Source organism: Falco cherrug, chromosome 1, assembly GCF_023634085.1.
Source record: "Falco cherrug isolate bFalChe1 chromosome 1, bFalChe1.pri, whole genome shotgun sequence".
Classification (NCBI taxonomy): Eukaryota; Metazoa; Chordata; class Aves; order Falconiformes; family Falconidae; genus Falco; species Falco cherrug.
The window spans coordinates 97,436,119-97,452,659 of record NC_073697.1 but is presented as its reverse complement, the minus strand read 5'-3'; the positions used below and the strand labels follow the sequence as shown (position 1 = coordinate 97,452,659).

Here is a 16,541-nt window from a genome sequence, read left to right as displayed (position 1 = left end):
AAGGATTAGTGTCAGATTCTCCCTGCAGACATCTTAGGTCTTGGAAGACAGCTGAGCGCCCTACTAATAGCTGGCTGGTGAGCCTGAGGCATTTACAGCAATGGCTTTAATACGCACTTCATGGCCAGACAGGGGTTTAGCTCTGATGCAACCCATCTGCCTTCATGATCTGGAAAGCCAGGATGTAGCAGGGGTCCTGATACTGTACTAGGACATGGATAGCTGGATATGAAATGAGCGCTATGGTGGTTCTTCCTCCTCTTGAAGGCCATGGAAAAGCTGTGAGAGGAATTATCTAGACTGAACACCAGGCTTCATAGCTGGGTAGAACAAGATCAAGCAGGAAAAGGGAAATTTCAAGTGAAGAAATGGTAAAACTGCTGACCAGTGATATTTTGAAAGGTAAAACTGCTTCTGCAAGAAGCATGAGTTTTGTGCCCTCTGCTTTTCAACTCTTCCTGGGCATATATGATAGAGCAGGTTTTACACATCACAGCACTGACTGCCTGACACCACAGCCTCCCAACCATGGGGAGCTGGGCTGAAACCCACAGGTAAGAGGGACACGCCAAAAACATTCCCTCTGGATGGGAAAGGGGCATTAAGCACCAAGTACATGGATAAGGAAGGGGGAGGAAATTCTGGATACATCAGCATGATAGTTTGAACATTTTATTATGATATATAAATTTTGTCTTCTTAAATTACTCTCTATGAGTTGAACAGAAAGGGATTATTGTGGAGGGGGAATATATAAAAATAAAAGGATATTGTGAACTACTGCATCACCACATATACAACAGTAAAGTACTTTACAAGCACTTAAAGAATCAGACTTACAAAAATAAAAATATGACACATCCTTATGCATTTCCACCAGTTATAAGTTCTCTTTTTCCTTCTCTAACCTTCAAACACCTTTCAACCCCATCTTCAGGTCACAATTCACATGGTAGGATACTTTGCTCATTTTGATGGCCATTACAGTACCTGAAAAAGAATTAGTGCCTCCCAAGACTTATAAAATACAATAGTTATAGGAGAGCTTTAGGGGAGATGTTCAGAACAGATCAATTTGTGAGTGATGAGGTGATCCTCAGGGAGCTGAGTTTGTAAGGCCGTAGAAATGTGAGTATCCCACAAGATCCATCATTCCCTATAGTGTGTTCCCCCACCTCCACAGAGACACAGCTCTGTGCATGTGTGCTTGATACACACAGTTCCCGCAAGCCTGGGGAACACTGATGCTCACAGACTTCAGTGGGACTGAATGACTGTGACAGATGATGGATCCGATCTTGTTTCAGCTCTAAGGCAGGCAAGGATGCCATTCCCTACAGAAAAAAGGCAGGTTAAAACTAAAATGGCTAAATATCCTAGCTCACAATGATCACCCAGAGAACCATTTGCCTCTAAACCAGATTCACGCAGTCTTTAGTCTTCAGTTTGTTCTACAAAGTCCTTTGCTCATTAGCCTTCTAGTGACCTTTCCCATTTTTTTAAAGACACACTTAACATAAATAGTAAATAGCATTCACTTCTCTGACCAGCAGCTCACTCAAACACTGCTATCAACACCCAAACCTCGTTTCATCATTCCCAGAAAGTATGCACCTAGGGTGCGAATCTGTATTTCACATTGAGACAAGTAGAGCTGGCTTAGGAGAAAAAAAGAGAAAGAAAAAAAGAAAGAAAAAGGAAAAAAAAGATTAAAGACAAAAGAAGCAGTAAACTGTTTTGGTCAAAGTTGTTCGCTGTGGTTTGTGCAAAGTATTCTGCAGATTCTGAAAGTTCAGTATTTAGTTAGGGTTCCCTCCTTTTGGCCCCAAATGCAATGACAGCAACACAGGCAGACCAAACACAAGCATGCTCTGTTGCATTCAGGGGTGAAACAATCACAGGAATGAAGAGGATGAAGGGCAGACACCGCACCTTTGAGACAGTGACTTTCCATATTGAAAAAAACAACCTTCCTCCCCCCCCACCTCCATCCGAAAAACTGATCTCAAAAATAACTATTGACGGAAAATAATTCTTAAAGGCAGTCTGACTTCACCCATCAGGCTTATAGGACTGTGGGCATCAGCCACATTAGATTCCTGGGGAGGAAGCATGTAGCCATGGTTCCAGCTGCTTGAGGAAACTCACCTTTGTACGCAGCATTTCCATACTATAAATTTATCATTTGTATCTTCGAGCAAATATACATGAACAAAGATCTGTTGGCTGAGATTAATAATGCTCCACTTAAAAGAAAAACACATCTCTAGTGGGACTAACCGTTCCTTTTAGATGTACAGACACAGCAACAGGTAAGACACGTCTTGGCTGCTTGGTGTGATTCTTAATTGGCAACACACACACAAAAGTCAGTTTCTGGTGTTTAAGCAAAAGAAAAAAAAGTCATCACTTTTCCCAGTCATGAGCAACATGAACTTTTGCTCTTCTACCACCACCTAACCCAGCCACAGGGATAGGAGCAATAGGGGCAGAGGGTGGGTGGGGAAGGTGGGATCTGCAACCAGGCAAGGGTGAAGGCTTGACCCTCTGTGGTTTTCTTGTCCTCAGGAAAAACAAAGTCCCGTTCCAATTCCAGCTTTCTCTGAGAAGAAAAGCAGCCTGTGATGGGCCCATGGGAGACACCATATAAGAAGGTATTTTTCAAAATGTTCTACAGGTCTCAGATACTTGGCAATGTCATAGTTTGGATGTGGTCCAGGGTGGTAGCCCACCATGGCCTGTCCATGGCTCCAGAGCTCAAAGCATGTTCAGCAGCCTAGAAACCCAAGCTACTCTGTGTCTTTTTTTCCTGACATGGTAAAACCAGAAAAACTGCTGAAGCTTAAAGGAGCAGGAGCATGTTAGGTCATTTCTTATCTATTTGCAAAGAAAAGAAAACAAAAAGCTTCAGAGAGGCCTGGCCTGGATGTGTGTGGACCCTGCTGCGCCAAGGATGCAGCCCTCCATTGCACCCTACCATCCACCTGTGAGACTTTGCCTTAGCAGCCCCCCTCCCTGCCTGGTGACAGGCTGTGCTTCAGGTCTCTCCACAAGATTTGTATTTGCCCACTAGTTTTTCATCTTTCTTTGAATTCTTTTTTTTCTGTCGCAGCCAATGTTTATGAAGCAGAACTAACAGCAGACTAAAGCAGGCAGAAGCCTGCAGCTGGCCATAATAAAGAGATTTCTGGTGAAAACCTGTCCTGCTCAAGTACCAGCAAGATCAAAATTCGATTTTGTGCTTGGAGCAGGGGGATAATCCAACTGTTAACAGGAGAAAAGCCTGATGTATGGTCAGAATATGGAGTCTCTGGCATCCCTTTGGCGTTGAGGTCAGCCTGCCTCCATGCTTGCTCGGTGGAGATGCCTGCAATCTGATCTGTCATCATGCAGGGATCTCCTGGGCATGAATATTGGCCCTGCTTTTGAACCTGGATTACACTGGCGCTCAGCTTGGAAACCTCCCCGCTTTGCTACAGACTCTCACAGGTGCATGGAAAGAGCCCTCTGAGCCTTTAGGATGTACCCAGGAAGGCAGATGAGAATTTCCACTGGTCACAAGACTCGCTCACCAGCACTTGGCGAAACAGGATAGGCCCCAATACGTGCTAGCAAGTAAGTGCATCGCCAGCTCACGTTGCACTGGGACTACATTTATCCTCACTTCAACTGCCCTGCTGCCTAAGCTAATTCTGCAACACTCATGCTTGCAGGAGCTCTGGGGAGAAGGGTTGCTTCAGGCATCATCGTCCCTTTGGAGGCAAATGCTGGTTTTCCAGGCTTTGATGCTGACAGTCAGTGACAGCAAAATCTGACCGATAACAAATATAATCCTTGTATCTGTGTTGCTGAAAAGAATTCAACAGTAGGTGGAAGCCTTGGAAATCCTTTGAGAGATTTCTCCCTACCAAGTCCTAACTCCCAAATAGAGAGGGAGTTCATCGCTGCCATAGCCCACATCTTTCAATACTAATGATGCTTCAGCTGTCAGGATTTAAGTTTGTATAGAAAGACCTTATATTTACCTCTGGTGGAAAAAATGTGCTTCATTTTAAACAAGAGAACTCTGTTTCATAAAGGTCATGGTTCTGGTCACATTTACCAATTGCCTTTTGAAACTGATGGAAAAAGTATCTTTGTAAGTCATTATTTAATTTTTTTTTTTTTAAGTTTTTCAGATTATTTTTTTTTAATCTCTGTGGGTTTGTGCGTCAACTGTTCTGGGCAATCAGCTCTGTCTTGTTGACATTGTTAATAGGTTTTCTGACTTGGCTGCTCAGTTGTGTTCTGAAATAACTCGATCAGACTCGCAGCAAGTCAGGAACAAAATGGAAAGTTTAGAAGAGGGAAAGCTGGAAACTGATTTCTGGAGCTGTGTGGTTATTTTCTAAGTCTGGACTCTTCCGAGCAGCATGCAAAAATTCTTGGTAAGATTTTTTGAGACAATTCCATGCTATTTTCAAAGGTTATAGGTTTGTGGGAATCCAGGCTCTTGCAGATTTTCAGTGAGCTACCAGAGTCAAGAGATTCTGGGAGATGTGATTCACCAGTGGGGAATGGTTTATCTTAGGATGGCTGTAGTGACTCCTGCTCTCTCAGTGTTTCTTGATCCTTTTGCAGAGACAGCTCAGCTCTTTGTGAAGTGCTGTTGACTTGCTACAGCCTGGCTGATTAAGGAAAACCTGGATGGATTTGGGCTCTTCAATCCTTCAAGCTCTACGCTGAGAAAGTTTGGCTGCTCCTCCACAGTCAGTGAAGCTGTGCACGCCACAGGTATGGAAACTATTGAGAGGGTGAGCAGCCTTGCTCATGAGTTAACCCTGCTCTGGCATCTCCCTGTCTGCACTCCTCTCTGCAATACAGCCCTACCCTGAAACTCAAAAGGGCTGCAAGTGCGTAAAGATCCCTATAAATGGGGTGTTCAAGACAACGAACAGCATGGCACACTTGGACTGACAGTACTTTTGAAAAAGAGCACTGGGCTCCTAAATCACTCGGGCACTTTTAGAAAATAGCCCTTCAGCTATTCAGGTTCCTCAGTCTCCCCTGCAGACTCTTGGCTGGGCTCACAGAACAGGTGGCCATGTGTCAGGGTTGGCCTTTCTCCCATCTCCTGGTTGTGCTGTGCCTTGCTATGGTAGATAAACATCTAGCTGCTAGCAAGAGCACCGTGTGCTTGTGTTCCTCCTCTTTTTCTTGGTGGCAGTCCCCTCTCCTCCCAGTAAGGTTACTGCAGTGGTGTAATACTGCAGCTATCTCCCAGATGAGCTGTTGGAGCAAGCTGTGATGTATTGATACAAATAACTGCCTCCTCTGTACTTGAACTCTAAACCTGGCTTGGTGTGTGCTGGGCAGACTGGACACTGACTCTGCAGTTGGTCTTCCCTTTGCAAAGATCAAAGTAACTCTGAAGGTTACAGTGAGTCTCACCTATGTCCTAGGCGAGACCTATAGAGCTCACAAGGCAGCACTCTGGTATGGGTAGTAGGGTCCTTTGTCATCTTGATTTCATCTAAACACAAGTCAAAAATAGATATGCTTGGAAAAAAAACAAAAATAAAATCCAGATCATGAATGTCAGGAACGTCGCAAAATACAAGCCAGCCTCTCACTGATCAAAACCATCCCGTGCCCTGCAAGCCTCCTCCCAGCCAGTTCAGCCTCACCCAAGACAACGTGTTCTCCAGCCATTAATATTCAGTTGCCATCAATGAAGACCCAGCCAGAGACAGCAAAGGCCACAGCCTCCTTGAGGTCACAAGGTTGCCAGCGGCAGGGCGGATCAGAGGGTCTCACTGTAGATGACGCACGGGCTGGTTTCCTCGCAGAGTTCCAGCTGCACACTGGAAGCAAACCAACGCTTGGCACAACCCAAGCTGTAGTTGAGGGTGGTCCGGTAAATGTTCTTGGCACGCTTAGGAAAAATGATGGTCGTGCTCTGAAACCTCAGCGGCTTCTGGCGGGGCTCAAAGATCAGCTGGGACTTGTAGTTCCGCCAGGTGCAATTGGGAGCAGCAATGACTGTCTCACTGTAGGCAGTGACAGTAGGAATGGGGCCGTAGAAGATGTCATCCCGATAATGCTTCTCAGAGTCGTACTTCACCTCGGAATTGCACCTACAAAGGACAGCGAGGTATCAGGAACACAGCCCAGGGAGCAAAGGAGAGAAGACAGGCAGGACTCTTCTCTAACCCTTCGGAGCTGGCAACGTTTATGACCTCTCACCGCACAGAAATTGGCCAGGGCAGCTGCCAACCCTACAACCCAAAACAGAGGGCCAAGAGGACTCCTTCCTGCTGGTGAATATTGGTGGAACCCCACCTTGCTGTGAATCCATCTCAGCATTTCACCAGGGCATGTGCACAGAGAACCAGGCCTGCCTGCTCATGCCTGGGTAGAAAAAACCTTGTTGCAGAGGCTCCAAGCAACCCATTTCTTCCTCTGGTTTCTTCCGGGAGCATCACTGGGGCCTCAGCTCAACCTTGAGGGCTACACTGGAGGCAAACACCCTGCTAGCACAGCAAATCATCAAGAGATAGTGAAACCCTTCAGCTGGCATAGGTCAGAGGCTGAGGACTGGGCATGCATCCATGGACTGTGCGGGAAAGGCTTGAAATCCCTGGAAAATTCCTGATCCACCATTTTCCTGAGCATTTTCAATAAGCGCAACCATGCAGCATCAACTTGAAATGCTGAGGGCTCCTGCGAAACGAAGGTCTCCTCATCACTGACTCATGGTCTCACCACACTCCCTACTGCTAGTGCTAGTCTTGGGGGGGTCACTGCCCCAGTAACTGGGCTGCACAGATGTGGCTGGTGGGCCACGGGCATGGGATGCCACACTGGGGTCAGGGGATGCCTACTTAACACAGCATGCCTGCTGCTGCTTTCACAGGCCCTGTCGTCCATGCAGGCTCTAGCCTGGGAGGAAAACAATGCCATAAATACAGTTTTCATAGATGGCAGAAACATGGTGTAATTGTCACTTGTTGAGCTGTCAAAGCTGCGTTTGTCTTTTTTTCTTTATATTGCCTTGCCATCAGAGCACAAATCTCACCTAGCTAAAATCAGAGTGCTGGGAGACGAGGGGTGAAGGTTGCTTGTTGGGGCCTACAGGAAACCCAAGCAATGGTTAAATAGCAGGTAAAGTGAAGGGATGCTGTGGGCTATGGCTGTCCAACATCCCAGCCACTGGTCTCAAAGGAATTGGTCATGTCAAAAGCTGCAGATGAAGAACCTACAAAATGTGGGATGTCACTGCCCTGCCCATTTCCTGTAGGCATCCAGAAGGGATATATGGACACCAGACCACGTAAAGGGCTTTTCCTAGAATCCCTGGCCATAGGGAGCAGCAGGACTTTCACTTGTTTTCCCCACTCCCCAAACGTTCATTCCTCCAGCAATCAGCAGCCAAGGAATGTGCAGCTCCCTATAAAAAAAGATTAAAAGCTGGGTGTGTGCTTGTCATTACCTCCAGCCTGAGGGGGGTTGACTGATTGTGCACTGCATGTAATCTGAGCTGCAGTAATGTATTTTGCACAGCTAGGGTGTAAGCAAGTCATTCAGCACACATAAAACAAGACTCCGATGTAATCACCATAAAAACATGCCCGCTGGCAGTTCCTCAGCAAGCAGAGATTTACTGGGGTACATTTCCAGAGAGACGTTTGCATAGGTTGTGGGGGGTGGGAATTTGGTTTACAGTCCTCCCACCAACCCTGCCCCAAGCTGTGTGGAACTGCTCCATGCTGTTTGCACAGTGCATTCCACACCAGTAAAAAAGCAAAGAAGAGACAAGACCATTTATCCATCAGCAACACCAGCCCCACAAGAGGCCAGAACACCTCCATCGCTGCTTTAAGGGACCATCTCCTGAGGACCTCATTCTGTCTCTGTGGTCTGGTCTCATGTTGGGTTTCTCTGCTGCAAGGGCTAACAAAAACAGGTGCCAATTACAAGGGTGTTGCTGCTTCTGAGGATATAAGTCAGCAGGGAACAGGATGAAGATCATCAGGTTACTTGGTGGAGGCCATCAAGCCTACAGGTGGTAATGGTTTTCTCTCATAGCCTTGGATTTGAGTTGGCCTTAGAAGGAGAAAGCCTTGGGACCTCTTAGGACCTCCCTCCATCTCTTGCCTCCACCCCTCCGTCTCTGCTGCTGTCAGTGTCTTTCATTCAGGTATTACTCTCCCACCTGTACCTCCCTTCCCATCAAAATAACCATGATCCCCATTTGTAACACATTTTAATTTTTTGCAGAAGGAAAAGCACCAGAAAAAAGACAGAAATCCCCACTCACTCACCCACCCAGTCCCATCTGTACCTGATTTCCTGCACAGGCTCAGGGCTGACCTCAATGCTTTCTCCAAAAAACACAGGATGCATTCGAGGCCTCATCTCTGGCATGGATGGGTTCAGGAGCAGGTAAGGCATCTGCAGGGAAGAAGAGCACAGCAAGTGTTGGGGCACAACAGCTGAGGCTGGCACAGTTCATAATGTGCTGTGGCTAGCAGATGAGCAGCCAGCAGCAACGCGTTCAGTGCTGGTAGGAGACACCAGTGCCTCCAACCCTGCTGAACTCCATCTCCCCGGAATCCTGTGGGTACACTGCAAGTGACAGGCTCTTTGGCAATGAGAACAGGTGACTGTGGCAGCAGCATCAGAACCAACTTTGTTTCATGCAAGCTAAGCTCGCCTTGCTTGCACTCTCAGCGTCACTCAGCTCCTCCTTTGCAGTCCCTGTCTCTTCCAGGTTTGTAGCAGGGCCCCAGGCTAGCGGAGTGTTGATGGCATGGAGGAAGGCACTGTTCTCCACGCTGAAAGGGGAGCACCGTTGTCAATTTGCCAAAAAACAGCCCTGAGGTGGCTGACAGAGAACGGGGCCATTAACCCCCATCCTCACATAGAGAAGCCTTGCTCAGGCCTTGTATTTAAGATGCCCTGACTTTCTGATCTGCCACTCGTGGCTGTGTCAATATTCAGGCTGACTTCCAGCTCCCAGGGCTGATGCTGCCCTCCACCCACCACCACCACCACTGCCCTCTGCGCAGCACATCTCCCAGGTAAGCAGCTCTGCCCACATCTCCGGTGCTCCATGCTGCAGGATCTGTCCGTTGAAATTCAGCCCTTCCTTTCCTTCTTCCTTTCTTGTATCTCATAAGAATTGTAATTGTTTGTGGGTTTTCTTTAGTCCTGATGTTGCCTTCACTGTTATGAATAAACAAGTCTTACAACAACGCCAAGTGCACCAGCATGGTGAAGTGCTCCAAGTCTGATGTAACACAGATAGGGCCTGTCTGCTGACTTAAAGGATGTTCATCTACTGAGGTGAGGTGTGTATGTATTTATATACATATATATATATGCTGAAAATAATGTATCCCTTGAAACGATCTAGCGTGGCAAGTGGTAGACTTGCTGAAGTCTCTGTGCCAAAAACGGTGTCATGCTCCAAGGGACACTGCAGTTAACTGTGCACGGCTGAGTGTGGGGTGAGACGCTGGGGCATCTTGCGGCCTCTGCAGTGCAGGAAACCAGCTTCAAGCCAGGACTTTTCAATGAATGGAACTGCTCCAATTCATGACACTGAAACCTGGACTTTTAAGACTAATTACACCCTGAAGTTACTCTGACAAATTGTCACAGTCCAGCCTAGGCTCCTCTGCCCACCACAAAAATGAGTAATCCTACTTCTCTATACTGGAGTGCTCTTAAATATCAGTTCCCAAATATAGGGATCCTGTGTTTGGTGTCTGGACCAAGCCCAGCAGCTAATTAAGCCTAATCCTGCCCTCCTGGAAAAATATCATTGCAGGTTTTGGTCCCTGCTACCACTTTTCTGTCAGCAGTATGACAGACGGGGACACAGGATGTCTTTAAAGGAGATGGCTAGCAGTCTCTGTGCAGGGTTGAGAGGTGTCCAGATGGCTGAAAAGTTCATGGAGTTTTTCTGCCTTCCACCATGTGTAGGCTGTATGTGCTAGAACCACAGCCATATTTCACCAGTGTAAATCAGTACGATCATCTCAGGACTCACAGAATCCACTGATGGTAGCTGAGGACACAGCTCTTGTATTGGCTTGCTCTTTGCATGCTACTCCTTTTTACCTTGCTGAGCATCTTCTGGTTGGGTGATAGAGGAGAGAACACTGGAGCTGTGACCTGGTTCCTACTGGCAGTGCTGGGTAAGAGGTATTGCAGCTTGTGCCCTACCCTGTACAACACACAGGTCCCCAAATGCTTGCCAGTTTATCCTTCATGCTGGTGTTAAATGGCAAAGCTCTGATGAGTCCACTCAACAGCATCAGATCCCACTAGCTGAGGTCTGACTTTCTCTAGTGGCTTGGGCTTTCTGCCTTAGGCTAAGGCAAAAAATGTCATTGCTTCATCTGAATTTGCCAAGCCCTTCAATTCTGTGTCCCAAAGCCACAAAGCTGTTTACCCTTTCCACACTGAATTATCCCTGCAGTTTACTACTGTGTTAAACTGTAAAGTAAAAGGGCCAACTCCTCTTTTTGATTTAATATTTCTGTTCCATTGTCAAAAAAAAAGACAGTATTTGCATAGGTATGGGGGAAAAAAAATATATACATATATATAGACACCCTCACCACCAAACACTAGTCAAAAGGCAAAGTTCATTCTTGGACTGCTTTCAACACTCTTCACAGGGGAGGGAAAGGGCAGGCTTTCTGGTCTTAAATAAAGCTCTTTGCTTCTGAAATGTGAAATTGTTTACATCAGACATGCCTTAGTTCACAAGGGTGCAGATTTCCAGCTTTTAACAGTCTGCACAAGGCCAGAGCTCTTCCTAAACAGATCTTGTACATGAGGAGAGGTTCATTTGGGCGCAGGAGTCCAACACCACGTGCACATGCATTCGTGGGCTCTGAAAACAGCAGGCAAGGTGGCCTTTTGGGGGTTCACCTGCAGGGAGATGCACATTGCTTTAACTGGTGAAGGAAGAAAGGCTGGGGATACATGTCCCTTCTTCAGGAGACTTCTCTTTGTCTTTATACTCCTGTGGCCATACTTGACATTGGCAAAACTCCAGCTGAGAACCTGCCCTCTTTTTACACTGGGCCCACTTAAGAGGAGGTCTTGTCCAAAAGGCCCCAAACTGGTCTCTGCTTGCAGGTGAGGTGAGAAAATTATCACCTCCGACCCTCCCTTTGAAAAGCTCAGCTCAGCAGGTGTTTCCAGCTTCCTAGATGAAACACTGGATTTGCAGAGGGCAGAAAGGTGGGCCTTGTCCTGTAACATGAAGAGCAGACCTAAAGGTATGATACCTCTTAACTGATAAATATTTGAATGTCCTATTTTTACCATGAACCATGACTCTCACAAAACAATGCTGAATTTTAAGTGGTTTGGGCTTTTATATTCCGAAGACAATGCTGCTGAACAGGGTGCAGGTTTGCAACAGGCTCTGAAAGGAAAGCCTTAAACTACCACTGCCTCTTCCAGGACCACACAGATTTTTTTTCGGAGGGCATGCACCCACGTCCATGCCCAGCTCCATCTTCTTTTGTGTGACTGGCAGCCTAAGAAAGTGCATATGGAGTGCTCCGTACACCCTGCTCTCTTCATGAACTGCCTTTGGGGAGCCTTTGCCATGCTCACCTTGGCTGGGAAGGGGCAGTAGTTCTGAGTGTAACCAGCAAGCTGGTGGTTTGCTGTTTCCCCTATCGGGGAAAGCAGGTCACAGCCACCAAAGACAGTTTCACACTCTGTATCAACCATCCAAAAAGTGGAGAGGCAGAAGGGAATTGGGAAGGCTCTTCTGTCCCAGCTTCTAAACAACCAATGTTTTCAGGCCGTGCTGTCAAAACTGATTGCAAACTTAGATAACCAGAAAAAAGGCTGGGAGGCACTTGTCTGAGCTGCATAGGCACCCCAATGTTGTCTTACTGTGAGTTTAGGCTATGCAAGTACCTTCTTTACTTTACTGGCCAGGGACAAGTGAAGATTGGGTAATATGGAACAGCTGTGAATTAAGATGCTTTTCAGATCCAGACTAGCTTGCTAGAATGCAAGTAACAAACTTGGGTGGAATGGTAGCCACGAGCTTCTTGCCTAGATTAATGCAGGAGAAATCCAAATTTCTTAACCATTCCAAAAGGGGATCTGTAAAGTGCAGTTTTAAAGAAGCAGTTTCAAAGAAGCTTTTTCAGTGCCTCCAGGCAAGCAGATCTTCACACTTCTTGCTAACATATGCTGACACTAAGCATGGTCTAAACATACCTAGAGATGAGGATGCAGAAGGCGAGGTCCTTCCTGTGGAATGTTCCAGCAGGAACATGGCCGGGTTATTTGGCCCCCAGCATTTGTATGGGGACAGGCTGCACAGTGCAGGGTGCCAGGGTGCTGCTCAGTCAGAGCATGGGCACAGAGGCAAATGGTGCCTGTTGAAATCACATGTCCCATGGCAGGGAAATCATGTGTCCCGTGGCAGGGCACAGGAAACAAGGATGTGCTGCAGAAACCCCACCAGTGTGCATGGAGAAACGAGGCTCTGTCATGCATGACAATCAATCAGAGTCAAGAAGTTGCCACCGAATTTGGTGACAGCTGGATTAAGTCCTCTCCAGGTTAGTTCTGGATGGAGAGGTGGTGATGAGACTGTTTCCATTGTGGGTTATAGTTTACCTTGCTCAGGGCAAGGGAAGGGTGACAAAAGGCATTCATTTCCTAATGCATTTCATATGCAGCAAACAACCGCCAGCTTCAGACCTGCAGGCTTGGCTTGATTCATTTAGAAAGCTCCAACAATTATGGACTTGGCAAGCCAAAGCCATGAACTTCTACCACTCGTAAGAGACCATTACAGATTCCCACTTATCTACCACGAGTAGTACCATGAGCTGCTGCAGGTCAGAAACCTTGAAGTCACCTGCAAGTCTGCACATGGAAGATGTAAATAACTTGCAAAGCGCAGTCTGAAAACAGAAATCATCCTAAGACCCTGCAGTCTGCTCACCAACCAAGCAACTGAACAGAGTGAAAGGGTCATTAAGAGGTTTTACACTGCAGCAACTGGAAGGCACTTCAGATGACATTTTGTTTTACCTCCAGTGATGTTCTGAAATGTCTGCTCCTGCATCTCACCTGGAGTTGGGAAGTAAGGAACAGGGGATATGAGCTTTCCAAAAGATTTGTCTTTGGAGCTGAAATGTTATATGCTTGGCACATATCAAAAGCTGGCTTTTTGGCAACAGTTTGACACCAGCTCCTTCCAATCTGTTTTAAGGTAAAAACAGAACAAAAATGTTCTGCCTGTCAAAAAAAATACTGACTCAATTCTTTTTCCTTCTGCACAGGAATGGTTGAAAGAAGAGGAACACTGGACTGCTGAGCTCCCTTGAGAAAATTATGATCCTTGGCTCATTTCTAGCAATCACTCAGCGATCTCCAGGCACTTCACAAATAAGGTGAGATTCTTTATTGCCCTGCACCACAGATGGGCTGGCAGTGAACAGAGTTTGTTGCAACACTACTGGGGGTCACTGGTGGTGAGGAAGAGAAACCCACGTGTCCTTAGACCAGGCTGTCCATAAGTAATTCACAGACAAGGTCTGTCTGTCCAAAGAACAAACCCTAGGGTTACTGTGCTGGAAGGCTGCAGCTGGGACCTGATTAATCTGTCCCCAGTAACTGGAGCCGTGCTGCTATTTCTCAGTTGCAGCTCTGCAAAAGCCACCACAACCCTGTAATGTCTACACAGGGAAAGGAGTCTGGTAGTCCAGGAAGGCTGAGGAGGTAAAAGGGAAGATACTAGAAAGATTAAAAGGCAAGCCCCATATGTGCATGTTAGGACCTCAGAACAGAGCCAAGGTGAAAATTAAGCAGTAAATGTGCTATCATTTTCATTTCCTTTCCACCACATAATTTGTTTCAACCAGCAAAGAGTTACAGTATTATTAAAAAGTTGAAGTGCTTTCTTGCTTGGCTGCATTTTTCCCTCTGTCTTAACTCTGATGCCTTTCAGGCATGTAATGGCCTGGGCTGCTAAACTCTGCTTTTTTCAAGTAGCACATAGACAAACACAGATTAAATTGGTTGCTGAAGAGAATTCAGTCTACAGCTAACCAACAGCACTTCCTTTGCGGTGGCATATTGTGGGGGGCTCTCACTTTAGGACACACAACCTTCAGCTCCATGTCATTGCTTCGTACCTGACATGAGTGCCATCTCAGTGACTGGTTCCCAGGGGTATTTAGATTGCAGAATTCCAAACAACACCAAAAATAATACAGTGGGCAGAATAATGTTATTTTACCCCTAACAGTTATTTAGAGTCAGTGGGCTCTGTTAAGATACTTTGTAATTGGGATAATTTACAAGAATGGAAGCAGAGTTATCAAATAGTGAACAACGATAAGGAAAAAAGTGCCATGAAACTAGCCTGAAATGCACCAACTGTTCTTTAGCTTCCAAATTCCAGGCAGCAAAGCAACAAAAAGGAAAGGAAATTGATGTCACTTGAAATAAATAACCCCCCCAAAAAACCTTCTCCAGAAAGCACAAAGAGCAGAACTGACCGACTCCTTTTGCTACGGTCATTATGTGGAAGGCACTAAGATGTGGCATTATATCCCTAGGGACTGTAAGGGGAAAGAGTTTTCCAAGCATCAGGGCTGCAAACATGATGGTTTCCCTAATTCCCAGCTCCTAACTTAGCTAGGGCATAAGCAAATCTCTCACCACTTTTTCCCACTATGGTAACATGTCAGGTCCATGAAAATGTCACTTTACTCAGCTGTTATTTACAGCTGTAATGAAAGATCTGGCTGAGTTATTTGACACACATCTACATTCTCCGTTCTAGCTGATAAGCAGTATTTGTTTAACAGACCATTTATTTTCCCAATATCTTCACGTATTGCACATTACGAGCAATTTATACTGGAGCTGGATGAGATTATATTTGGAGGTGATAACAGTAAATGCAGACTGCAGGTAGAAAGCAGGGCTTTATTATTTCAAAGAATTATATCCTTCCTGCCTATCTCCCTTTTCTCTTCCAAGTGGGAAATGGGTGCTCCTTTGCTTATCGTCCACAGCATTGCTCAGGGACACAATGGAAACTAAACACCTAGAAGACACCACCCTAGATACAGCCACAGTTTTCGGAGCAGATGATGAGACCCCGACGACTGTTCCCCAGATCTGCCCAGAAGCGACCCACTCCCCCTCCTTCGCCGCTGGCGTTGAACCATGGAGGAAAAGGAGCGGGTGCATGTTCAGAACTGGACAGGGCTGAGGGACAGGGGACAGCCAGGTGAGGTTTGCGTGTGCCAGGAGCAGATGCAGCGTTAAACTGAAACCACTGCCCACCCCTGCCAGGGGATTCCTGCAGGATTCCACCCCATGGGAGCAGTTCAGAAGTGGGTCAGGATGCTGGGCTGCAAAGGCCAGCCCCTGAGGTAAGCCCTGCTGCTGTGCCAGATGGGTGCCTCACTTCCCACAAGCCTGGGGCTTTCCCCAGAGCTGCTGGGACCCACACAGGCTTGGAGAGTCATGTCACCCACTTAGTGTGTGGGCTGCAGGCTGGCTCAGGTTGGGGTGCTGGGCCTTTCTCTCACATGTGCTTTTACTGTACATCTTGGCAGGTCTGGAAGTTATATATTGCCTGGAAACCCTTTGATGGCCATGTTCCCCACCCTGTCCTCCTCACAAGACAGTCCTCCTTCCTGGAGCACTTTCAGTGTAGGATGAGATGCTGGCTCTGTGACCCAAGAGCTCTTCAAAATGTAGCATATCAGGAAAGTGTTTGGTTGTTTTTTAATATCAGCCATAAATTCAATAGGGTTGGCACACATGCCAACCTGGACCCCATTGTTGGGACCATGCCTGTGAAGGCTGTGCCAAGGTATCCTCTGCACTTGAGATGAAGCTGGAATCTCCTTCCACCACACAAGACTGATTCTGGCACAGCACTTGTCCAACACAACTCCTGAACATAAGTAGAAATTCCCTATGTAGGGGCATTCATCTGACAGCTGATCCACTGGGATATAGTCCTACAGAAGTCAGTGTTCAGTGAGGAAGGTTGAATGCACAAATACTTAAGTCCTTCAGGTAAAAAGGAACTTGCTGCAGTGGCGGAATTCATTGCAGTGGCAACAGTGTTGGGAAGGGATAAGAAGTCTGCTGCTTCAAGAAGGCATGACTGATAGTTCTGCAGACAAACATGATCCTGATCTCCCATCAGGAGTTACGCTATTGAATGCAAAGCGCTTACTTCAGCACAGCTCAAAAGCAGTTCTTGTAGCCTAAAACTGTATTTCAGGGCAACAATAACAGGGAAAACTAAGCAGATTTGGCTACTTTGAGGTACCCTTCTGGCAACTGTTTCTTTGTACATATTATCAGAGATCTATTTCACTGCATTTATGTTCCTTTTGGCCCAGCATTACACACAAAGCCTAGAGGATTCAGTAACCCAGGTTCTAAGAATCAATTTACCTAGTTCTGCCTTTTTAATCTGAAATGTGATTAAAAGTCACCTTCTATTTTCATTAGGATATTTGCATTTAAGC

General features: G+C 46.5%; 1 protein-coding gene across 1 annotated transcript; it reads right to left on the bottom strand.

Moving 5' to 3' along the window:
• Nucleotides 1–658: 658 nt before the first annotated feature.
• On the bottom strand, nt 659–16,230 carry LOC102047097 (refilin-A). Its single transcript, XM_005434558.4, has 2 exons — nt 8,324–16,230; nt 659–6,116 (listed from the first exon to the last, which is right to left on the bottom strand). Exons 1-2 carry the CDS (start codon nt 8,431–8,433, stop codon nt 5,783–5,785), a joined length of 444 nt encoding a protein of 147 aa, XP_005434615.3. The 5' UTR covers nt 8,434–16,230; the 3' UTR covers nt 659–5,782.
• Nucleotides 16,231–16,541: the final 311 nt, after the last annotated feature.